Source organism: Cyanistes caeruleus, chromosome 3, assembly GCF_971803275.1.
Source record: "Cyanistes caeruleus chromosome 3, bCyaCae1.hap1.1, whole genome shotgun sequence".
In the NCBI taxonomy this organism is placed as follows: Eukaryota; Metazoa; Chordata; class Aves; order Passeriformes; family Paridae; genus Cyanistes; species Cyanistes caeruleus.
In genome coordinates, this window is record NC_141703.1 from 90618089 (window position 1) to 90644737 (window position 26649).

Below are 26649 nucleotides of genomic sequence, written 5' to 3' on the forward strand. Positions count from 1 at the left end.
CTGCACAGCCACAGGAATAGGGAAGCTGCAATCTGCTCTGTAACACCCAGCCCACAGAGCTGTCTGCCACAAGATCTTAACTAGTGACCTTAAAACACAGCACTAAGTTCTCTGCAACTTTCCCATGAAGCCCTCAGCTCTGGCTGTTCAGGTAGGGACAGGAAAAAGGTTGCTCCAGAAGAGTTTACAAACTTTTCTATCCAGATAGAGGGCAGAAGTGGGTCTACCCAGAGAGAAGTGATAGTCTAGGACTGCCTCCAAGCCACCAAGAGCTAATTTGTGCCAAACTGCTCTCAAAGCCCACACTCTCAGCTGGCAGTGGTTAAGGCAAATCAATTGCACAGACACGCTCAAAATTCTTGTTCTGCTCAAGCAAGGGCAACTCTTTTTAATTTTTTTCCTAAAAAGCCTAAATCAGATTCCAAGACAGAAGCCTGAAACTCAGCAGTGGGAAGAACAAGCACTCACACAAATAGCTTCTTAAGAGTCTAAACATTTTGGACTTTGTTTGACAGTCCTGAAATGGAGGATATGACTCAAGGGAGATACTAGCTCCCAAATTTGGGTTACATCTGTAATTTGCCTCGTTGAGTATGCCTGGCAAAGAAAATCCTGGTTTTGAAGGTGAACCTCCCCACTCTGCATAAGAGAGATTACAGCAATATGTTTTTCTTTCCTGGCTGCTGCAGTATCAAATACAAAAGCTGTCAACAAATTAGGCTGCCTTAATAGCATTACTGTCTCTTTACAAGAAGGGTATAAGAGACTGTCAGGCTGCCAGGGTAAGCTGCAGCCAGAACTACACTCTGCTTTGTAAGATGGATGGAATCTTCTTAAGGACATGCCTCTAAGCCTGAGATTTCCATGTCCACAAAGGCAGCTGCGTTGCACACAGAACAGCCCAGGCAACCGGTACTGCCCCAGAAGGGAAAGCAGGAGTTTCCAGACCCTGGCAGGCTCACAAGCTTGACACTTGCAAAGGCCTGCCAGTCACATCTGCAGCTTGCTTCTGGTTCCCTCTCTTTTAAGAAAGCCTCATGAGCTAGCAGCTTCTGAGCCACTCAAACTACCAGACTGACAGTCTTTTCTCTGAGCCTGGGAGTCCCACTGTCCCAGCAGGTGCTGCAGGAAAAGAGAGCACGTCAGCTCCTGGAGAGATACTGCGGTGCAGGAGAAGACAAGCCAGTAATCAGAATGGCACACCCTGCAGCCAGCCTGGCAGGCTGTGGGGTCTGAACAGTGTGCAGACACCTGTGGGATCAGGAAGCCCTCACCTTCCCTACACCAGGCCTCACTGACAGCAAGCAGCTGGAATGAATGGTTTCACCTCTAGAAAAACACAGAGCATTTCTGTTTGCATGTCTGATTGCTTCCCCTCTCCAACACAACTCAGTCAAGAGCATCACTCCAGGCAGCAAAGGACACACGATGGTCAATCTGTCCTTCCTCTTCCTCCACTTTCCCCTTTCTCCGTCAGGACGGAAATATCTCACTGTAAGGATCTAAACCTCCAGTTAATGTTATGGACTCAGGAGTGCTGCATGAGATTGGAGAAGCCTTTAGGATAAGGTCTTTGAAACTCACCAAAAATGAAACAAACAAACAAGGAAAATGAAAACAAAACATTCCACACCCATAAGGGACTGAAACTTTGTTGAAAGCAAAACAATCATGTCTCGTGTTTTTCCATATGACAGATATTCTTCATATTTCAGTCTCCACGCCATGCACGCAGCTAAGTCCCTTCAGCCTCTTCTTCCCAGCTCTCAAAGCCTTTCCATACTAACAAATTCATGGACAGAACTTGCCACTACCACATTCTGTCACACAACTTCAGCCATCCTTCACCATAAAAGCTTTGCTACTCAGCTTGGACTCTTCCAAAGGAATGTGCACCTCTATAAAGGCTGCTGGGCACACCCTGCTTAGCAATCTTGGCTTTCACTGATAGGGTTTAAGAGCGTCAAATGATTAAGTCCAGTTTTCACTACTTTGAGCATCCTCGGATCTGTCCATCCACCTGCTCTTCTAAAGCTCCAAAGCTTGAAAACTGTTTGTAGAACAGCAAATCTCAATAGGGATCGTTATCTGTGTTTGAATTTCCATGGCCATGGGTGAGCCAGGCATAGCTCATTTAGTGTCAAGGCTGCAGGCTGATGAGCATCAGTTTCATCAGCAACTGCTGCTTACACGTGGCTCCTTCACTTTCCTGAAGGATGCATGTGAAAGCAGCACAATAAACGACTGGGGAACTCATTTAAGTTAAAAGTTGTGTTTATTGTACTATCACAACTAAGGAGATGACCCAAGGGTGACAAAAAGCAGAGGCTTCCTGAAACAAGCAGGGGTGCTGAAGAGTGTCAAGCCACACAACAATCAAGTCCTACACAAAACGCAGCCATTTCACCTGGTAAAGACAAAAGCCTTATTGTGGGCTAAACACATCTGTAAAGTCACCTGGAACCAGCGAACTCAGCACTGCTAGGAAGATTTCCAGCAAGAGACAAGGATTTGGCAAAGCAAAAAGGTGAGAATGTGTGCATAACAAAGCATAAAGCAAACCCAGCCCTTCCCCATCCCACCCAGTCTCAGAAACTACATTTTACCTCACCTACCATCAACATTGTAGACTTTCAGGCCAGCCATGTGCTTGGCTGCTCGGGATTTGGAGGCTGTTAACAAGGCTGGGTTGTAGACTGTGAAATCTCGGTAGTAATTTTCCAGAACCACCAGTGCAGCTCGTTGGATGCTGGGGAAAGAAGAAAAAACAAAGTAAGACAAATCCCCTCAGATCGAAACAAGCTCATTTGTTTCCATAAATTAAAAAAAAAAAAAAAATAAAAGGAAAGAAGGAAGGAGGGATAGCAATATCACTCAGAGCTGAGTTGCCACGCCTACAGGACCGTGCAATACACAGAATATTAATTACTCTCTAGGACCTGAAATTTCATTTGAGATGCAAGATAAGTGTCTCTGCCCTCAGCTCAATAGGAGGATGTCAGGAAATCCCTAAACAAGGGCAGCACAAAGTGAAGCACTAGGCTGCCTGCAGCACGGGAAATTACAGAACAAGAGCTCAGCCTCCCTCAGCAGTACAATCGCTGTGCTGCAGAGACCTTGCTCAGGCTGAAGACCAGAGCACCACACGGGTTTTGACGTAGCTGGCCAGCCTGGACGGAGGGACCAGCTCAGGATGGATGCTTGTCCTTCTGCATCATGTCCAGCCGCACCTCGCAGCTCCTCACACCTTCTCCATCCCAGCACTGACATGAGTGCGATCTCTTCAGCTTTCACGGCAGGATAAGATCACTGCCTGAGGAGTACGGCTGCCAGCATTACCTCAGTGCTGCCTGTTAAAATCCCTGGCTAGGGACAGAATGAGGAGCAGTGGCACTCCCTCCATCCCTTTGAAGGGATGCCTTTACATAAAACGATGACACATGGGAGCAAAACAAACACACGCGCCAGCAGCCGGAAAGGCTCAACCCAGAGGTATCTTCCTTTGCGATCATTTTGACAACGGACAGAGATGTCTGTAGGCGCTGTTACCAACAAATAGGGCAGCATTTCAAAACAAGCCTGAGCTCTGGTGTTTAAAAAAGCGGGAATAGGACAATTCTCTCTCTCTCTCCATGCTGCTCTGGCTCTGTGCCTCGGTGTGGCACCCGACTGGCAGCGGCACTCTCAGCAAATCACCAAGATCACCCATTGAGCCAGCTGGAATTTGCCAAGGAGCCACGCTAAAAATAATTTTTGTGCCTTCAAAATGAAAGTGTATCTGCCAACACATTTGTTGCCAGTTAATTGAAAAGGTCACACTTACCAACAAGGCCTCTCCAAAGGAAAGCAACATTCTCACACATGTTACTATGTAGGAAGAAAACATTACAAGAAGGATAACGTGGGAAAATAAGACATTAACAAATTAAGCCCTAAATTCAGTGCTCAGCCCTACCACAGATTCTGCGTGCATTCCTGGAGAAGCAATTTAAATTTTCCTGTGCTTTGTGCTAATATTTAAATTCTGCATCACACCCTAGTAATTATAGTTAAAAAGTTAAAGTTAAGTTAAAAAATAACACATACACACACACACACTCCCCACCATCCTCACTCCATGGCTGCTGTACACACTCCCACTGATCAGTGAATTAAGCACAGATGCCAGCCCATTCAAGAGATTCTGAGAAAGAAGAACACACCCAGACTTCTTCACTGAGTAGCTTCAACACTCAGTGTTATGGTACATCACCATTCATTTGCTGTCTACCTTTCATATCATGGATTTAGATTTTGAAGCAAATTCCTTAGGATTGTTTGGAGGAGTCTTTTGCATCCAGCTAGAGCTTCTTTAAGATGCTTTCAGGTGCCACTTTTTCATAATTCCTCAGCTAACATTTGGTAAAAGAAACTCCACTTAAGCACTCAGCTACTGATTTGTGATAAAGAGCCACTAGTTAACCAAGGAAACAATTTTCCTTTGATAAAGTAGTACAGACTGACCCACTGTCAGACACACACAGATGCTGACATAGAACAGGTGAAAGCCATTTTAATTCTCCCTGCCATGCTTCTGATTTCTATTGTGAATTTGCTGCAGACTATAAACAAAATTTCATAAAAGTAATCATGTGGCAGCAGCACATAGTTCCCCCTTCTGACTACATTCAAACATGATCAAGTTTTTCCATCTCTGCTTCCCAGGAAGATAAAACTCCACAGGGTTTCATCACAAAACACAATGTTTGGAAAACCAGGACCAACTCAAAACAGGAAGATAAAAACGAACAGAGTTATTCTCTGTTAACACACTATACTCATTTCAAACAGCACTGGAACGTCCATCCCAGCAGTGGGATATGTTTGGGAACACCACTGACCAACCAGCTTTTTTAGGACAAAACACAATGCATCACAGCAGAGAATAATTTATTTTTATACATATACATTTTCCCTGGACCCCACCAACAGCATTATCATCAGGATGCCAGCTTTCCCCGCCTAACATCCCTTCCATCCCCTCATTAAACAACCTTCCCCACCAATTCATTGGCACGTGCACTCAAAATCCAAACACAACCAAGCTTTTACATTGCAGTAAGCAACGATTATATTACTCTGAAAATTAAAGCCCAGGTATTTGTTGCTGATGCAAATCCAGTATAGGCTCAATCCCACACATGAGATACCCCAGACACATGGAGAGGTCTGGGAAGAGAAATGTAATAAAAATCAGTTTCCTGAATTTCTACCAGCCCATTTCTGTCTCCCATGTAGTCCCTTCTAAGCATGGCAGGTTAGGAAGACAACTACAACCCTTTCAAATTCTCTGTTGCAGGAAAATAAATAAATAAATGAAATTAGAAGCCGCAGACAAGTAAATTAAAAGGGTCACAATAATTTGCAAGAGCAAGGAAAAGGCTGAATCAGAGCCTCCTGGGCCGTGTTGCTCAACCTCCTCACCCACATCAAGGGGAAGCCTCACCCTGCCCCACACAGGACAGTCATCAGGAACCCGCGCCCTGACCGGGTACAGCACCCCAAGCACGGCTCTTGTGCAAGAGGAGGGGCAGCGCCCAGAATAGCAAAGCAAACACCGAGAGCTGGGTCCCGGCAGCATCCCCAGCTTTTCGGGCTCCCCACTGCAGGGCAGACCCTGTGCTGCCCTGCCAGCAAGGCGCGGAGGCCGCAGGAGCAGCAGGGCAGCTCCAGCGGGAATGGGAAGCCGCGGCCTCCCCGCAGGCCCCGGCCGGAGCCGCAGCCTCCCCGCAGGCCCCGGCTCGACCATGCCTGTCACGGCATTCATTCAGCCGCATTTCAGCGAGCTGGGCCGAGGCTTTCCTTTTGTTCAGCGCTTTGAAAGAATGGGGAGGGGCAGGAAGAAAACAGAAAGTTTCGATACTCGATGGCCCGTATGGAAGAGGTCAGAGTGCGGATCGTTCCCACGTCCCATCGAGAGAGGCTGGCAGCCCAGTGTATTTCAGGCATCGCAGCAAACTACCACAACGCAGAAAAAGCGTAGCACAGAAACACAGAAATCATCATAGAAAGGCTTGGGTTGGAAGGGACCTTAAAGATCATCTAGTTCTAAAAATTGGGACACAAAAAGAATTTCCATGCAACAGTTCAGATTCAAAACTTATGGCACGAGAGGAAAACCTCTTGCACAATCCAGCAGCCCACTGGAAACAGAGTTTTCCTTGCACGCAGTGTCGGCGAGGCTCCGCACTTTGTTGCTTTGCGTTTTGTGCAGTTGGAGGGTTGTTTTTTTCTAATTATTGTTTTTACTCCCCTGCAGAAGGCCATGTCACAGCACGCTGCCAAGAGGGAAAGCAAACAAGCAGAGCCAGCAGAAGCACAGGGTACCTCAGTGGCATTTGGCAGCAGAGAAGTGCAGAGCCCTTTACTAACAGCAATGAATTAACTTTTACAGGGCATCCAAGGAAGTGGAGGAGGGGACTATGTGACACAAAGGTAGCGACTATTTTTTTTCTCTCAACAGGGTACATCAGGAGCAGTTTTGCCTGAGTACTTGCTGCTACACAAGATTTGGGTATTTGCAGTCTTGCCATTCACTGCACCTCAGAGGCCATTTTGACTTTGTATTTGCCTTCTGTGACACAACTACACTAATACTGAAATTGGCTTTTCTTAGTGGATTTCTAGGAAAACAGGCCAGTACTATACTGAAGCAAAGCACAAGGAAAGAAGCCTCTTTGTATCATCAAAACACTTGCTTTGGACACTGGTGGTTTCTAGGAAAAGGAGTTTGTTTGAGTTTCATGAAGTGGTGGGAGAGGGTTGGTGAAAATAAAAAATAAGGAGAGAAAAAAGATTAAAAATTGAAGCCACGCCTCTATGCACCTGTCACTCACATGGTTTTAGCAATTTTGTGCTTTCCTGCTAAGCTATAAATGTAGACTGTAATGGTACTATACATGGTAGTATAACATCAGCAGACACTGAGAATCATCGAGGGCAGAGGAGTGCCCCACACTTTTGCAACAGATCTATGTACACATCCAGAAAGAGCTGAGCTGTTTGCTACCAGAGCATTCTTGCTATGGATGCAGATCTTGCAGCATCAGGGTTTAGAGTGAGCCACACACACCTAAAATACACAGGATAGTCAAGAGGTTTGATGACTGCTGTGCTAATTACATGCTAATAACGAGGGCCCAGGAAGCCTGGGGTTATTTAATCAAATGGTTCCCAGCACAGACTCCTCTCCTCCAAACAACATTTTTTTTAACATTCTTCAAAACAGACACAGTATCAAAACAAGCCAAGGTCTCTGGGCACATAAAACGCTTGCCACAGCCAATTGGGAAGTTTGGCACCTCAAAGAAAAGCTAAGAAAAGATTCCATAACACAGCCTTCCAAGAAGAGCCAAGAAGAGCTTTGCCTCACCAGATGTCTCCAGCCTACAATTGCATCGAGCTTGCCTACTGCAAGAGATACTGAAGTCTCCTGGGGCACACTGAGCTGCTCATCCACAGCACTTTGTACTCTCAATCAGTGCTATCAGCTCACACCCAACAGGCTCAGAGGACTGCTCTGCCTTCCCCTGCCATACAGTCACATCTTCCTCCCAGAAAACTCCCCCTTTTCCCTTCTCATACACTTTTGCCAGGGCACAGAACTTGGGCTCAAGTTCCTGATCCTTCACCATGTTGGACTGTTTTCCCACAGTAAAGCCACCAGAACTAGAAATAAAACTGGAAAAAGACAATTGAAGTCAAAATGCTTCCCACACCAACATCCCTGCTGAAGATGGTTACAGAAGGGATTGCCACCATCCTCTATGCAGAGCAGACCTGCCTCCCTGCTCTGTCATAGCTACAGGTGAGGCCAGCACAGGCTGTCCAGACAGATGACCCTGGGCAGCACTGAAACACCAGAGGCCATGAGCTGGCAAGACGCAAGGGATTCGGTCCTTCCCCCTCTGTCCTTCCCAAGCAACACCTTGGAGCAAGGCTCCCAAGAAGACCAAGGTCATTCAGAAGCACTTTGCAGTGCTGGCAGAAGCACAAATGCCTTGTCCTCTCCAGTAAACAGAGCCCGAGTCAGATCTCAGCAGAGATGCCAGAACAAGGAACTTCTCCAGCAGCTGTGGCCAAACAAACAGAGCAGAAAAATGCCTTTTGATTGTCATAACTACAAGAGCATTTCAGTTTGGTACAGTCAGAGAGAGAGAACAGGACTGCAGCTCCTAGGAAAAGAAAAACCACATTTTCTTGTCAGACAACCACAAGTGAGTTCTCCACTTGGCTAAGGCAGGCAAGTGCAATCCTCACCCTCCCTTGTACAGGTGCTGGGCAACTGGTACACAGCGAGATTGTTTTAGATACCCAACTTCTGGCATTTGGTGAGGCAGGGAGAAGAATTTGCAAGGTCAAACCTTTATCAGGGAAGGGAAGAAAACCTTGTCATAGTAGCAGGTTTTCAGCATGATGGCAGCACAGCTGCTGCCCCCAAGGAAGCCAACATCCATCCGTTAATGGCGTAATTTATATGGAACCCAAATACACACAAGGTTTGCCCCAGTTTTGCAGTGACCCATCTCCATCTTTTTTCTCCCTTCACAGTCTTTTTAAACAACATGGGAAGAAAAGGACAGGAATTTAAAGTGTGTCCCCATCTATATCCAACACCGGACATCTGAACAACACATGACTGCTGTAAATTTAAGGAGAGCACCAGCCCAGTTTCATACCGCAGATCTCCCCTTTTCTGCCCTGTGCAATCCAAGACACACTGCTCTCCAACAGAAATTGTCTCATCTTTTGCAAGACAAAAATCAGAATCAATACACCAGTTGAGCAACACAATAGTTCACTGCTGCTGTAGAAGGGATTTCAAAATAGAAATTTTCTGAATGAGAGAGAGAAAGGAGTATAATTAATTTTCAGGTTAGATTTTTTTGTTTGTTTTCCTCAAACACAGCTTAGTCAAAACCCTCCAGTACAGGTGAAAAAGAAAACGATCCCTGCAGGTCTACTACTAACTTTGCTGTTACATTCAATGTTTTCATTTTGAAGGAAAGCTGTGGGTATTTTTAAAAACCAGAATTTTACAGGAGGGTACGACCAAACTTGGGGGCTGGGGGGAAATCAACTCCTTTACTTCATACAAACCAAACAAGCTACTTACTTAAGCCTTCCTGAGGAATCCTATAAAAGCACTCCCAGGCCAGCATTAAAAGGATGCTGCTACATAAGTACAGAGCACGAAGTTTTAGTGAGTGGCTGTAAAACCCAATGACATGCTCCCACTGCAATTCTCCTTCTGACAAACTTCCAAGCCTGATACCTCAGGAAGCTAACTGGTCTTTAGGGGTACCAGCACACAGCCTGAATGTTTTCCCCAGTCACCTTTATTGGTAGAACCTCAAAACGTGATGGATGCCTTCCCAACAGCTGCACTGCCCTTCCTTTCATTTCCAACAGCTGAAGGTGGCAGCTAGCATAACAGACTAGGAAAAAAACCCAGAATACTACTGGCAATATGTAGTGAGGAGGAAGAGGAGGAGAGCACAGTCCACTCACTCAAGGAGTGGTCCAAAAGGTCCAATAGTATGATTTTCCAGGAAAGGACAATCACTGTGTTGAGGTCAGATGCTGTGACAGCAACACACTTCTCTTCCTCAATAATACCGTGAACATCTCATTTCATGGTATGTAGTGCCAAGGGACACAAAGATTGTAAGGACACTTGTTACCTCCAACATCATATTCAACAGACAGAAAATAAGCTGTAAAAGTCTAACAAGAGTTTTAGAAACAATGGAGGTTCTAGAGCACCAGAAGAGCTTCCTATGGAAGGCAAAGGACTCTTTTTGAAAAAAAACAAGATTTAATCCCTTACTGAGACCAAGCATCTTGCCAGGTTCCCTGTATACAATTCTAGAAGGCTTTATTGCAGCAGGTCAGCCAAGGCAACTGGAAAGGTTGCCTTCCAGCCCCTCACAGAATAGCAAAGGGAGTTTAACTGGGAGCCCCAGCTGCCTCAGCCCATCCATGGGGACAGGTCAGTGTACAAGAGCAGCTTCAGGAGCTGCATCTGAAAGAGCAGCTTGTGAAAGCCTGAACATGTGATGTAACAAACTTCTCCCTCAGAATGCTGAGGAAGGCAGATGCCTGGAGAGCAGGATTCAAAGCAAACTGCCCACATCCCCTTAAGCCAAGACCACCTCTCCAAGGGGCGCAGCATGTGTGGGGAGGTGTTGTCAAGCAGTTACTCACCATGCAGATACCTAGCAGAGCCACTAAATCCAAATGGTATAGCTCACGGATTAGACAGGGCACAACAGCAGCTTTGAGGCACTCACAGCCTGGGGTGCATTTCAACCAGTTCTTCAGACACCAATAACCACAAGCAGATGCCCCAACAGCTCTTGATCTAGACACCCACTTCCCTTTGATGCCATACAACACATTTAAACAGGCACAGGCACTACCTTCTCATCAAACAGAAAGAGAACACTTGCCACCAGCACCTCATTGCTCCAGGGCCTGCTGCAACACAGACAAGAAACATGAGAGACAAAGAAGCTGCCCGTGCCATGCCATGTATCTGCCATGTCCCAGACACCTGCAGTGAACCAAAACAACACCTGGCCAGACATCCACGCCTCAAGCCCAAGCCAGCACCCTCAGGAGCCACTAGCAGTTTAACTGGACCTGGAGAGCAGCAGCAGCTACTGGGTCCAGGAGCTAGAGCTCAGAAAGGGGTTTTCCAAAGGGCACTGCTGGCACACCAAGCATTTGTCTCCATGATACGGTTTTGCCAAGTGGTAGTGGTATCCTCAAGGGAGCTAATGAGAATATTATCTTGCTTATTCATGAGAACAAAACAAACCACAAGCATACCACCAGCTACTGTCTGCTCAGACTAAAGTAAAGCCAAAGCTGTGAAAGGCTTTCTTCATTTATTGACCAAACTGGCAGTTTGGAGGGAAAGCAGTGAGAGAAGAATGCAAAGAGGACAACTTAAGTGAAAAGATGATGGGAAGAAGCTGCTGCTGAGCTTTCCCCACCAACCTGCACAGCACAGTAGACACAGGCACCCAGAAATACACAGGTGTTGACAAAGCAGGGACAAGTTGGCTTCCCCAGGCACTGTGGGTATTACATCCAGCTGCCAGCAGTCCAAAGGGATCCACTTGTCAACACCCAATATGACAGACCCATGACCAATTTGAGATATGTGTCAGGGACACTGCTGAAGTCAATCTTACAGTTAACATTTGCACATCTGAGCAGATTATTGAGGCCAATGAGCCCTGTGGAAGGAGACCTGCATGACTCAAGATAACAATTTACGAAGTCCAGTCTCACAACTGGAATTACAACTACAAACCAAATCCACAGAAGTAAGCTGCCATCCATTTGTGCACCATGTCCAGCTCTGAATCTTCAAAGACATGACCTGAGGTGCTCAAGACCAATCCCTCACGCTTAGGCCAAGGCTGGTCCCCTGTAGGTCAGATGGAGTAGGGAGGAGAAGCAAGGACTGGAGGCTCTCTTTTCCCCAAAGCTCAGCAGAGGAGCAAACTTGCAGACAGAGCCATGCCCCACCACAATCCCACAGACTGCAGGAATCTATGGGGCCTGATGGGATTCATGCAATACTCCTCAAAGAGCTGGCTGGTGTCATCACAAAGCTGCTCTTGAGGATTTTTGAGCAGTCGTTGTCCCAGTTTTCAAGAAGGGCAAGAAGGAGGATCCCAGGTACTACAGGCCAGTCAGTGTCACTTCACTGCCTGGTAAAGTGATGGAGAAGATTATTCTGGGAGGTATTGAAGAACACCTGAAAGCATGATGACAACAAAGTCATCACTCACAGCCAGCATAGTTTCATGAGAGGAGAGTCCTGCTTACCAAAACTCGTTTCCTTTCATGACAAGGAAACTACAGCTAGTTGACCAAGGAAAGCCAGTTGGTGTAATCTTTTTGGATTTCGGTAAAGCTTTTGATACTGTCTCTCACAGGATCCTACTGGACAAGATGTCCAGCATTCAGCTGGAGAAACACATCATGTGATGGGAGAGCAATTGTGTCAGGCACAAAGGGTTACAGTGAATGGGGTGAAATCAGACTGGAGACCTGTCACTAGTGGGGCTCCACAGGGCTCCATCCTCAGCCCTGTGCATAAATGCCTTGGACATGGGACTGGAAGGGGTACTAAGCAATTCTGCAGATGATACAAAACTGGGAGGAACAGATGATGCCCTTGAAAGCAGGAAGGTCCTGCAGAGAGACCAGGACAGATGACAGGGCTGGGCAATTACCAACTATGTGAACTTCAACAGGGGAAAGTGACAGATTCTGCAGGTGGGATTGACATATTTTGCACATGTGGCAATTCTGGATGTACAGACAGACTGGGAAATGAGATGCTGGAAAGCAGTGCCACGGAAAGGGACTGAGGGTCCCGATCAATGGCAAGCTGAATATCAGTACGTGGTCATGAGAGAATTCTATTCTGCAACTTTCCCTCAGCTCCACCAAACATTTCCTCTGCCATCACAAGCCTTTATATAACCATTAAACACCATAAGGGTAGTTAGGAAGACTGCAGAAATTAAACTAAGCAAAATAATCCAAGTAGAAAAATACACACACAAACTGAAAAGCTACATGGATAACAGAGATATAAATTACCAGTTCCCCAATTCCACCACTGCATTGCCGTGCAACTAGACAATATTTCTTTGGGAGGGGTGAGGAAGGATCATGCTGCTGACAGGACTTTTTCTGCAGTAGCATTAGTTTAAGAAGTGATGCAGAACTATGATCAAACATTTATGTAATTGAGGGGTGTACAGAGTATTTCTGAGGGAGGTGTAACCTCTTTCAAAAGTTTCTACACAGTTGAGGTTGGATTTAGGATTTAGGGAGTTTCAAACAAGTCAGGGGGATAGAACAGTATCAAGGTGTGCTTTACCCTCTGAACACAGGAGTTAGGAGTAAGATCACGAGCTTAACCTGCATGCAAAGGTGAGTTGAGATAGTTCTGCATTTAGTGCAGAAACAAGGTATGAAATACCAGACACCCCCAAGCCCTGAGCTACAGGGCACCCATTAGCTTCCAGATCAAGCTTATGTCCTGCTCAAGCACCCAGGAACCCTACAGAAGCTGGCAACATATGGGACCCTGGATTAGCATTTCCAGTTCCTGGGAGCAGCATAATCCACAACAGCGATGCATTTCCTCTTCCCTGCATACATGCATGCTATGCCTCTGATTAGTCTGAGCCTCAGATGAACAAAAAGTATATGCAGGAACTGGCAGGAATGGCAAGAAGTTTGTAAGAGTCTTCATTTGCACAAGATAATTTAAAGCCTGTTCAAGCTTCAAATAAGGCCAGTCTTTAGCCAAGGAATTCTTCAAACTACATTAACAGTTACAAAGTAACTAAGGGTGGGGCTTTTTGTTAGTAGTTTTTTTGAGGGTGGGAGAAGGGGTTAGATGTTGATTTAGGTGTTTCTTTTAAGTCAAACCTAAGAAGTACAGCTTTAATTTCAAGGAAATAAAGTGTTCAAAGCTTCTACCGGCAGTGAAACTCCAGGGCTGTAATAGGACTCTACATTTAGATGCTGTAGCCATGAAACATCAGCATTCAGCTCTTGATCCTACAGCTGCCTGGTCAGATGCTCTTTCAGGAAAGAGGACCATCTCTTATTTGACTCCCAGGTGAGGATGGGATTAATGTGGCAAGACTTTGAATGAGGTTGTCTTTTGAGTCAATAGAGCAGCTTTAACTTGTTCTAGGATTCCTCTCAAAATGCCTGGGAATGTTGTTCTCCTGCAAGCCTATGCAGACAGGCCTGAAGAGGCAGCATCCATGTTAGCCACTAGCAAACCTTTGCACACAGAGGGGTCCCAGCTCTCAAACTACAGCCCAGTCCTCCCTGTACAGCATCCCTCCACCACACAGCATCCCCCACAAAGCTCCACCCCAGCAAGAGCCACCTGATTTTATAACCGGCACTCAGCAACCCTACGAACAGCACTGGGGCCACAGGAACGTGACCTGCAGTTCCAAGCTGAGAGAAAATCCAGCCCCAGCAAGGATGCAGATAACCCTCTACCAGGACTAGAGGAATGCAAGCCAGAGTCAGCAGCCTGAAGCTCCAAACCACAGCCAAGACCCTTACTGCTGTGTGCCAGGAATCTGTTTTCCACTCAGCCAGGGAATAGCTCTCCCCACACTGTCAGCTGATGTCCCCACTTGACCTATACTGAAAAAAGAAATTTAAGCAATGAAGTTCATTTAAGCACGTAATGGAGAGGCAATCAATTTATAAGTGAAAATATTACCCTCAATTTTATAGCCATTAATAAATAAAGACAATTTTAAAATTCTATTACTGGCACACAGCTCCCTATTAACTTTTCCTTACTTCTTCAAGGCAGAGTCAGGAATTAAGCTTCCATATTTATTGGACTTTACTTGTTGTGCTACACTAGAACTGTAAATTCACTGTTCCTTGTCCCCTAAGCAAAATGTGTGCCTCTTCTTTTCTCCCGAAGGGCACACAGCTCACTTATTTGCAGAATATTTGTATTTCATCATTCACCACAAGAAACAGACGTCAAAGGTTGAGGGGGTGGATTTTTTTTTTTCAGAATTCAAAGATAAAAGTACCTTCATGGCCACAAAATTTGTTCGGCAGCCTAGGGAGGCCATCAGTCTCTGTGGGTGGTACAGGCACTTCAGAGGGCACAGCAGTGGAACAGAAATTCCAGGACAAACCCCCTAAGTACAGGGTGGGCTGGAGTGCATACCGTTCTTGGACTTTTGGGCAGTCTTGGTTTTGAAAGACAACCCAACAAGAAAGGAAATCCCTGCAGATGAACCCAATGGCATTTCCTCCACACCATCTCTTTCAGAAGGAGGAAGCCCAGCAGCTCCTTACCAGGGAGCAAGTAACACTCTACTGGCCAAGAGGGTTAATAATTAACAGCGGGCACTTCACCTGCAAGTAGGCTTGTAAACTTTTAAAGTATTAAGTATTCCAAAAATGCAAGACTGCTCCAGGGTATAACAATCAGCCTGCATGGCTTACCCTTGCTGCCTGGTGCATCTGCAGGAACACAGATCAGACTGGTACCTGGCCTGGTGTCTGGTGCACTCAGCTCACGCTCCTCCTGGTGAGGAGGAGGAGAGGAGGGATGGTGTGTGCACAGAGGAGATGATCAGGGATCAAGATCAAGGAAGGGAGGAGAGAAGGGTAGAAAGATATGGGCACTTCAGTTCCCCCAGCTCTCTCCCCTTTATCCAAAGGAGGAGCAGTTCCATATGAAAAGCCATACGTAAAATCTGGAAACTGTATGCAGAAAGGTAAGAGGCTAGGAAAACACGCTCCTTTCAGAAAAGCACACCCTCCAAGGCTTCAGAGGCAGACTTTACTGCATCAGAAACTTCCAGACAAGTTGTGCATGTTGTCAATACTTATGGTTCATCCTAGACTTTCCCCTCACCTCTGAGGAGTACCTGGCATTCCTGGAGCTTGCTGTTCACTTCTGTCACAAGCAGCCTCTTAATGAGGCACTGCTCTGACCCATGCCGTAAGTCCTAGCTGAACTTTGCTGGCAACATACCCCTTGCACCACCAAACAGACCCTTGTAAAACAGAACAAGGAACCATTCCCATAACTCATCTGGAACATCAAAGGAGACTGCTCCCTACTCAGCAGGGAACAGCACTTTTTTTTTTTTTTTTTTTGTCCCCCCCCCCCTCCCCCAGAGGCTACTGGAAAATTCCCTTCTGCAATTCCACAGGTACCCTGCTGCCTAGAGCAATCATATCTCTGCAGCACCACCCTCCAGAGGTAAGGCAGCAGACACGGGGGAGGGGGAGTATGGCCTGTGACTAAAAATGGTTAAGAATGTGGCTGAAAATCTCTTCCCATATAAGTCATTATCAGCTCATCCACAAGTCAGAGCATTCTTCCCTATTCCATGACCACTTCATGGCGTGGGGTGTTTGAAAGGTGCTAATGCTCAACTGCCCATTGTGAACAAAGTTCTGCAGGTTTAGGACTGGGAGGTGGAAAAGCAGCCCAGATGAGTTGCAAGAAGTTGCAGAGATGATGAGTTGCAAAAAGGTGGTTGTGAAGGCAGTGCTGTGAAGTGCTGCTGGAGAGACACTGGGTCGGGGCTCACAAGTCTGACACCTCTCAGTGCTAAAGAAGCTGCTCTGGAAGAGACCCCTCAGTTTCCCCAGGAGCTTCACACTTGCAGATGAAATTAACACCCATTTAGCCGGCTATCCCAGAACTTCTTGGGAGGGGAGACGCTGGTGCTCATCCTGTTAGGTGATGGGCAGGAGAAACTCACAAATGGGCATCAGGACACCTTGTACAGATTTTAGGACAGGCAAAATGTATTCAAGAACGAGGCTAATTTCACACAGGCCGGAGGCTCTGGCAACAGAGCTGGTCTGTAAAGTCTGTGTAACATGCTTTTCTAGCAAGTTCCTGCAACCAAAGCAGCAAGACTGTTAATAATATGTTTTGCTACAGAACAAGGTAAAAACTCATCAGCTCAATCTGTTTCATCAGTGTGCATCACTACAGAAAATGGCGAGGTTGAAGAAAACCCAAGGAGGAAGGAGTGTAATTCCTCAAGTCCTTGGGAACGCAGACCAAACAAAGAGGGGAGAAGAAGAAAAGCCTGGAGTGTCTCCAGCAGGATTTAGCTCGGCAGGTACAGCACTGCACTGTGGTGCACCAATACTTGTCCTGAACTCCCTTCTCACTGCCCTACTGGAAACAAATATCCCAGAAGTGTATGTGTGGGCTCAGTCCTCCACCAGAAACCAGCAAGATTTCAGTAGCTCTTGCTGAGGGAATACATCCAACTGTTTAAACACATGGTTTACAACCATGCTAGAAATAGAAACGAAGACGTCTATACTCCATGGAAGTTTTCTTTCTGAGGAGTACAAAGACTTTAAAACAGCATAAGCAATGACACAACTCCAGGCAAGAGCACTCTGTACAGTTCAAATGCTAACCTCGTACTCTTTATTAGCACCCTTGATATGGGGGAGGCATATTTGAGCAACAAGATCAGATGTCAAGACTTACAAATGGAGGCTGGAATATGGAGAAGCCTATTCCCACTCCTTAGCCCTCCACAGCCCTCCCTCAGTAGTGAACAAAGTACCAGTGGCCCCAAGGGACGTCTGACAAGAGAGCACTCGTCAGATTAATCAGTAAATACTGACTGCCTAGGGTTCAGCTTTATAAGCAACAGGTCCAACAAACACCCAAAGCAGCTGGGAGACAGGCTGAATGTGTGAATTTCCACAGAATATGTCTGCATCTACTTTCTTTTGTGAGTGTGCAAGCCACCAGGTCTCTCAGTAAGGTACTGATAATTCCTGCAGAGAAGGTACAGGGTTTTCAGACAGGTACTTGTTTTGAGGAAGCAGCTGTTCTCTTCCTAAATTTTTAGACCACATTTCAGCAAACACCCATGCAAGAAGAGATGGGTAACAGGGGTACAGGGAACATTCAAGCACACTTTTACCATACAGAACTGCTATTTCTGAGTAGCAAGCTTCTCTTGATTAGATTGACAAGAGAACACTGACCAGCACACAGCCATCTGCAAAACTTGATTCCATCTGATTCCAGAACTGATTCCAAAGATGCACACAGGCTTCCCCACCAGTTTCCTAGCCACCAGGTTCATAAAAGCAAGCCCACACCAGAAAGGACAGTGTCCTGGTTTTCTCTGGGATTGCATTACTTTCCTTCCTAGTAAACTGATGTTTGGGCTGTTGCTAAGTACTGCTTACTCTAAGTCAAGGACTTTTCAGTTTCCCATGCTCTGCCGTTCAGTGACGAGTTGCACAAGAAGCTGGGAGGGAGCACAGCCAGGACAGCTGACCCAAACTGGCCAAAGGGATATTCCATACCACAGAACATCATGCTCAGTGAGAATCAACTGAGGACAGCTGGCCAGGAGCCACCAATCACTGCCTGGGAACAGGCTGGGCATCAGTCAGTGGGTGGAGAGCAAGTCATTGAGCTTAACTTGCCGTCCTTGGGTTTTATTTCCCTCTCTCTCTCTCTCTCTTCTTCATTACAATTGCTATTATCATTGTCATTATAATTAGTACTATAATTTACATTAATTAAAATATTAAACCATTCTTATCTCAACCCACAGATTTTACCTTTTTCTGATTCACATCCCCATCCTACAGAGTGAGGTGTGAGTGGGGGGCTGTGTGGTACTTACTTGCCAGCTGGGGTAAACCACGACAGAGAGAAGACTGAAACTCTTACTCCTTTAAATGGCCCAGCACAAGATGAACTATCACAGCCCTGCTCCTCATACACCTGCTGCAAGGATGAGCAAAAGGGAGGAGGACCCACTCTCAAACATTTCTAACCTCAGAAAACCAAGACTAACTATACTGCAGCCCAACATTCAGTCTATGTGGAAGATCAGTAATTACCATGTGTATTACAAGACATTCATTTTCTTGAGCTGTCTAGACTAGCAAAGCTCTGGGGTGGGAAAGAGTATTCACTGGGTAGGAAGGCAATACGGCTAGCACCCTAACTACAGAAAAGGAGGGATTTCTCCAGCAAGATACTTCCTACACTGTTTCTGAGCCGTAAAGACAGTACTGAACTCTGGATGACAAGTGTCATCAGCATCCCTAATTACAGGGAAAAACTAAAGCTGCAAATCCAAGCCACCACTTGCAAAAGTGCCAGCCTTTCAACTGAGAAGTTACCTACTTTTGTGCTCCCCCATCTTTATTTCCCTTTGTTGTTGCTTTCAAAGGCCCACCAGCATTCTGCACTTTCCTGAATCTCTGCTGCTCTCTGCTCTTTACCCACACACACAACCAGAAAGCATTTGCCCTCCATGACAACTCTTTGTACCAAGAGCAGCAGAGCAGTCAGTGAGCTGAGACGTGGCACCACACTCATTGAGACTCCTATTTAATTTTTACCTCCCCTTTACAAGCTCCTGAATCAATGCCAAAGGGAATGTTCATTTTGGCAGTCAAGTCTCCCAGAAGAAAAGTTATAGCCAAAGTGCTGGGGGTGAAATCAAGCTAGCCTATTAATAGGCTGATTATAATATGAATTTGGGGAACTGCTCCCAAATATGCTTACCCTCCTGGACCTAGGGCTCTCAGGGGTGGAGTGGAATACCTAACTCAGCACTTTCAACTTCTTTACTGCATCTGGAGCCAAAGAGGGTGGAAAATCCTGTCTATACCCTGCCTCACAAAAAACATGGTTTGCCAGAAGGGCAGATGAGCTATTGTTTTCTTCCCTTCTCCCCCAGAAAACCTGTTGCTCTCATACTTACATAGCAGCTCTCTCTGCCTCACCAGAAAATATGGAGAATTGGAAAGCTTCCATCTTGGATTAAAAAGGGTGATATCAACAATTTTGCTGTGAAGAAAAAAACCCAGGACTACTACAAGAAGCAACACTGAACGATATAAGATGTCTCAAGTCCCTTCGTACCACCAGCTTCTCCAGAGCACACTAAACTGCAGAGGGAAGATAGACTCCATGGATTGTTGGTGATTAAAACTTTTAAGATATTTGAGAGTGCAAAGAGACAAAAGGTTTTGATTTCAGGAGACAGATTGCTATACCTGCTAAAGCAAGCTTCTTCTCTCCAGGAGACAGCTCAAAACCTCTCCAAGACCCCTTTGAAAATGTTAGGATGAGGCAAGCATTCAGTGTGGCTAACAGAGCCCAAAGGCAGATGCAAGTGATATATGCCTACTCTACCATAGTTAGAGCCACCTCTCCAGCACACCCACAAGGCTGCTTCTCCAGCCTTCCTGAAATCCAGACTGTCCTTGCATTGTGTCTTCACATTCTCCCATCAACAGACCTCCCACTCCGGCCCCACACCTCATCCAGAGAATCAGGGGCAGAGGGCAGCCCCTTGTGACCCCAACCTACATTTCATCATGACAAGTCCTTAATGAAAACTGCAAAATTATGCTGTGAGGATGATCAAGTTCTTTTTTTTCATGTTTCACAAACATCTCACAATCCTAAGTCCTTAGAAGCTGAAGAACATATTAACTACACTCACTTTTTACACAGTTTGTCGCATTGGAGCCACACTCTTGATCAAGATCAGAAGCTCTTACCACTTATGCACAAGTAACACACAGAGAGGACAAACTCTCCCTTAGCTGGGAAACACTCGGCCCCTGATCAAACCTACAGCTTTACCTTTGTAGCAGTAAATATGGAAAGACACACAAGTTTCAAAACACATGTCAATACACATTATGCTCATCTGTCAAACTAAGGAAAAAGCAACACTAGTTTAGCGTTATCAGACGCGCTTGATGAGACTCTTCTGTAACACAAGACAGACATCCATGTGCTGCATGGCTTGCATTCAATGCACCAAATGAAACTGAAATCAGCTTGCCAGCAAAAAGTTACAAGTTTTCATACATCTCAGGTTTTACAACTCTTTGCTGCCTTAGCATCACCCAAGACATTTCAAAACCCTGCTGCAAAAAAAGAATTGGAGAATACACTGTTTCTAACACATGCACTATTAAATATTCAGGCCTTGATTCTCAATCAAATTCTTTGCCACCAATGGCAAGTCAGATGTGCAGACTTTGGCAGGTGTAGGATTTCAATTCCTCTGAACACAAACCCACAATCTACCACCAAGCAAACACTCTCAAACCAAACCTGCTGTGTGTGTATATATGGGTAAATACAGACACATACAGAACTTTCTCTGCAGAATTCACTCATGACTGAATTGCCTTATCACACCTCAAGGCACAATATTGAGGCACACGGAAACTCTGGCAGTCATCTTTCCATCTCTCTCATCATATAGGTTATGCTTGATCACTGACTACAGAGCAATTAAGCTCAAAAAAACTGATTTCACAAGAAAACCAACAGATATTAGTACATTCCTTGAAATCCTGAAAGAGACATTTAATTAAGTCAATGGGTGCACTTCCATTACAGAAGAGGGGCTCTCCCCTTCATTTTACAGAGAAGGAAAACAAAGCAGAGTCCAGATTTACTTTACCGAACAGGCCTCAAGTTCTTCTTTATCCAGGAGAAAACTCAAGGACTTCAGCTTCAACCACTAAATCTGCTTCAAAGCAATTCCACCACTAAGCTAATGACTGCAAGAGTCTGTTCCTACATCCACTTAAACCAGCAGATGCTAATCTCTTCATCTGCCACAGATACACATGCCATTGGGGTCTGGACAGGATAAACTGAACAGATGTTTAAGTGCACATTCAGCCTGGGGAATCATCTCCAGAGCTCAGCCGCTACCTTCACAGGACACAGGAACTAAGGGATTTCTGGAGAGCTTTGCAGGACACAGGAACTAAGGCAATTCAGACACCTGTCCTTTTTTGTACTGCTGCTGAAGGAAGCGCTAATGCCAGCAGGAGCGTGGCAGGAGTATGTGTGTGTCATGCCTACAGCTCCCAAATACTCCCAGATACATCCAACCCAGCAAACTGATCCACACCTAATGGCAAAAAGAGCATCATGCACAAAACCTTCAGCCCCTGCCACATGGCCTTGCCTGCTGTCAGGAGTCTCGGAACAGTTACGCTCTGCATGGCCTGAAGGGCTGCTCCCAAAGCAGTGCCTGGCCTACACAATCAAAAGGCTCAAGGCAGCCCCAGCTACACAAGGAGAGCTCTCAATTTTCTTCCAGTAAGGAGACGGGGAAATAAGCCCAGAGATCTTAAAGATCTCATCAGGCATCGCCCATTGACCATCCCAATGTTATGACATCAGCTTTTTTCATTTACTGAAATGCACAGGACTCCTCTGAGGCAAGTACAGCTTCTCCCACACTCAGAGAGGGGACAGATTCAGTTTGGTAACTTTGGAGGGACTCTAGGAATTCTTCTTGGGGAAGACTCAGGAACCAGCAATAACACATACTCCAACGCAGCTGACGCTTCACACCACAGCAGAGCCACACTTATCTACACCCCCGGACTCCAAGGGCTTGCACCTACCTCAGGTGTCCCAAGCTGTAGTATCGCGACTCTCCGTCCGTGGAGCGAACCACCTTGAGGGTGAACATGGGCTGCAGCTGCCGCAGCTCCAGCAGCACAATGGCCAGGTAGTGGATGAAGAGCAGGGCATCCACCAGAGACACGGCGTACTGCACGATCCCCTGGTAGTTGGTGTCCTTCGAGTCCAAGATGCGAACGCCGTAAAAGAGCCAGTAGGAAAACACAAAAAGGAATATGAGGACCAGCAGAAGGGCCCGAAACACAAACACCCTTGGTAGGTCTGCCTTGGGTTGGCGGAAAAAAAGAGCCCAGGTCCCAATCAGGAGAATGAGGAGTTTAAACGCCACAGAGATGAACAGTCCCTCACAGACAGTACCACACGGCTCCAGATCATCTCGCCACAGGATCTGGGGTAACAGAATGAAGGCAATGGGGGTAAGGAAGACTAGGAGTCCGAGAACAGCTGCCACTGTTAAGCCCAGGTAACGCTTGCAGTCCAACCCAACGCTGTCTTCCAGATCCTTACTGATCCGGGCAATGTCCTCCTGGGAAATACTGTGCTCAGAGGTGCCTGTGATTGCTGTCGTGGTCTCACCCCAGTTGTCATCCTGAAGGAGGAAGAGATAAATTGAAATAACATTGAAACAATCAGGCTGTTCCTTTCAGATGTTCTGTTTTTCTTGCCTGGAAAGACTGCTATGACAGCCTTAAGTTCCAGAAAAAATATACAGCAAAAGCAACACCTTAAACACAGTGAATAACCAACCCTGACAATTATTAAAGGTTTAGAAAGAACAGCAACTTGTCCAAACCAGTGACTATAAACATTAGGTGCTAAAAGCCCGTAAGTGCAGAGCAGGTAGCTCAGCTTGCTGTGCCACTCACTGTACCCCCAGAGGTTCTTCTTCCAGCACATTTAATGAGTAACATGACATAAGTCTTGGAAACTGTAGTAATCACCAGTTCCCATGTCCAGGGCAAGGACTAGCATTCTTCCAGCCCACAAATTCTGCAGTGCAACTGCACCACAAAAGTACCTGGAAGGGAAATTTTCATTTCAGTGTTTCAAGCCAGTTGTTGTTGTTACACAATCAAAAACATGTTCACACATTATTTTTCCATCCGTAACAGAAGCAACCACACCTCCAGCAAGTTCCTCCACTTCACTGTCTTTTATTCTCCTCTACAGTAGCACTGCCCTCAGTAGCTGACAATCTAACAAAAGTTTAGTTAAACCAACACATTACAGGTGATCATGGAGGATATTTTCAGGTATGGGGCTTTTAAGTTTAGAGGATCCTAGACTGCCAAGTAGTTCTGGTATTACAATCCAGGCCATTGTCAGAAACCACTAAGAGGCTCACCTGAAATACAGTCACCATGCAAGCAAGTTTCAGATGACATTACATGTTCTGAAAGTCTCATTTCTTCCGTAGCTAACATCAGACAATGTCTGCATTGGTTCTCCCATGCTACAATGCCTCCAATTGCTCATTCCAGGTGCTGGCACAGCCAGAGTTATACTGACATGCACGGATTTGACTCACATCTGCTGCTGGAGTGACTCATGCACGTGGAGGCTGCTGATTCTTCCCACAAATGCATGGCAGACTGGCAGTGCATGTGGCTCTGCTGCTTGGCACCTGGCACCTTTGTAGCCACAATGCTCGCTCAGAACCACATTCTTGCTTTTCTTCCTGAGAATATCTTCCTGCAGCTTGTGTCATTAATAAGATTTACAACTTCCCTCAGACTTCTCCAACTGCACATGCTGACCAAAACAACTTATTTGAAAGAAACAGGCCTAATTTTAGACCTTCATTCACTTCTTTTTAAGAGCTAGAGGAAAGACTCTTTGGGAAAGGAGTCGACTGAAGCAGCACAACTACTTTGAACAACTCCCAACTCCAGGGAGTTCAACTTCTAATGCACTCCAAAACATGAATACCTCCCATGCCTAGAGCAGTAGGGTTTTGAGACAGACCAACCACAAATAGTCAGCATCTTGAATTAATATGAGGGGTTTTTTGAATCATTTCTCACCAAAGCAGAGGCCCCAGAAGAGATATCTGCATTGTAGTATGTCCTGAAAGACAGCATATTCCTACCACATTGCCCTCTTTAACAGCATCTCTGCAATTTAAGCATTTCAACTATTTTATGTTTATGCATGAAATAGTTCTGCATAGTTTCCTCCATTTGATGAGCTGCAAAATTGCACAGAAAAGAGAAGGGACACAGGAACACCAGAGCAGCTTAAAGATACATCCCAGAAGACAACAGGCAAGCCTAGTCACAGTTAGCCCTTACAACTCTTTCCCCTTGAAAAAGTGGACTACAGCCTAATGCAAAATATGTGCATTTATATGGAACCACAGACTCACAGAATGTTTTGGGTTGAAAGAGACTTTAAAGATCACCCATTTCCAACCCTCCTGCCACGGGCAGGGACACTTTCTACCAGACCAGGTTGCTCAAAGCCCCATCTAACCCAGCCTTGAAACATTTCCAGGGATGGGGCATCCGCAACCTCTCTGTTACGGTGCCTCACCACCCTCACAGGAAATAATTTCTTCCCAATATCCAATCAACACCTACCCCCTTTCAGTTTAAAGCCATTCCCCCTTGTCCTATCACTGCATGCCCTCATAAAAAGCCCCTCTCTGGCTTTCTTGTAGGTTCCTTTCAGATACTGAAAGGCTACAAAATAAGGTTCCCTCAGTGCCTTCTCCAGGCTGAACAACCCCACCTGTCTCAGCCTTTCCTCACAGGAGTGGAAATGTGAGGCTAAATCTCCAGTGGTACACAGTTGTTGGACCTAACTGAGGATACTCTGCTCCCCAGAGAAAAGTCTGGCTCACACATCAACTTATTTAGCTCTGGCTTTAATTGAGGAGGTCTGCATGAAAACAAGGACTCAGGAATTCACCAGTGCCTTTACAACTATTTGAAATAATAGCTGGGACTCATGAAAACAAGCATCTGATTACAAAATACCAAATTACAGGACATGAAATGAGCATACCAGTAGCTACATGAATACTGTTACAAGCACCACCATACACAGTTTGGCTGGAAACTGTACACTGATTTTTCTTTTCTTTTTTTGTAAAGGCAGAAGTGGAGCCCCACAGCCAAGGATTAACAAACCCCAAATCCAGCCCAGGAGGTACTGAAGCATCCTGCATTCTATGTCTTGCTGCATCAGCCATTCTTTGGAAATGAATATGCACCTTCATATCACCTGCTAGAGCAGAGAGAGCACTGGATCTGTTGTAGGTACAATCCAAATGCAGCATTATTCTAGTTTTTCCTTAACCCATTGTTATGTACAAGCTTTCTCTGAGTTCACCCTCCTTCACAGCTATTTCACACTAGTTGTACATTTCTTGACTCCTTTCCCTATTGGAATCCTGCTTCTAATGTACTTCACATGATTACCCAGAGCAAACCCCGATTAAAAACTGAAATACACATACAGGTTGAAAAGCTTGACCTGAATAAAGCACAGTGAGATGATGGAAACAGATGTTTCTATAGAGCTTGACAGATGACACTCTGGAAGAGAGAGCCAAATTAGTGCCCAAGGAGTTGTCACACCAGCACTGGTGCTGTCAGAAACAAACCTTTAGAACAAGACAGAAATGACTGAGACCTCAGCTGTATGCACAAATAAAGAGCACTCGTAAGCCGTGATTCTTTACTAAACAGCATGCAAGCAATTCTTTCTTCCTACTCAGGAGCCGGTAAGCCACATGCTCTGCTCCACAACGCACACTCCACGTTTGCTTTCACACCCTCCTCACCTGGCCCTCCTCTGCCCGAGAGGCGTCGTTCCCGAGCAGCGGCTCTGCAGGAGGCGTCTGGATAGTGACCGACTTCTCAGACCGACTGCCGTCTTTGCTTCGGGGAGATTTGTGTCTGTCCCGGCTCCTTTTTCAAACAGAGGAGGAGGAGGACAACGTTACCAGTTACTCTATGGAGCAGGGCCTGAGATGTGTTGCACCTCTACCTGCAACAGGTGTCCCAAGCATTAGATCAGTCAAGTTTGTCCATCTCTTGATCAAGATAGACTCAGGCTGCAACAAAAGCTCTGGAGGAGGTAGAAAGGGACCTTGCCCAGACAAACTGACAGCCTGTTTGTCTGTCAAACCAGTGATAGCAGAGGGGAGGACAGGAATCCATGCCCACCACCTCATGTTCTCTTAAAACAGCTTCCATCAGTGCTGTGCTTAAAAGGGAAGTCTGCATTCTCCAAACAACTGGCAATTCCATTTGGAATTTACTGGTCTAAACAGCTCTGCACCTACAAGAAAATGTCTTGCAGGGACATGACCAGTTAACACAAGGAATTAATCAATAAAGCTTTAGTTCCTGCAAAGCAGAGTCTTGTCATCTCTGACCTTAGCACTGTAGGACAATTGGTGAAGTTTATTTCCACTGGTTAATAACCTCATGTTAACCTCTCACAAAGAAAGCAAGAACATCAAGGGTATGAGGCCAGTCTTTATTTCCAAAGCACCCTTGCAGACCTCACAGCTTCTCATCTGAGAAAGTCTCAAGATGAATTAAGCCCTACCAATCTGCTCACCAATGTTTTCCTCCCCG

The 26649-nt window shown here is 45.8% G+C and overlaps 1 protein-coding gene across 1 annotated transcript in view; it reads right to left on the reverse strand.

Annotated features, from left to right (window-relative positions):
* Window positions 1-26649, reverse strand: part of VANGL1 (VANGL planar cell polarity protein 1) — a 45936-nt gene that overhangs the window by 10045 nt on the left and 9242 nt on the right. Inside the window, exons 3-5 of the mRNA XM_086882834.1 lie at window positions 25848-25974; window positions 22042-22649; window positions 2616-2749 (exon numbers count right to left, since the gene is read on the reverse strand). Of these exons, the coding sequence (XP_086738960.1) occupies window positions 2616-2749; window positions 22042-22649; window positions 25848-25974 (869 nt within the window). The remainder of the gene's footprint in view (window positions 1-2615; window positions 2750-22041; window positions 22650-25847; window positions 25975-26649) is intronic.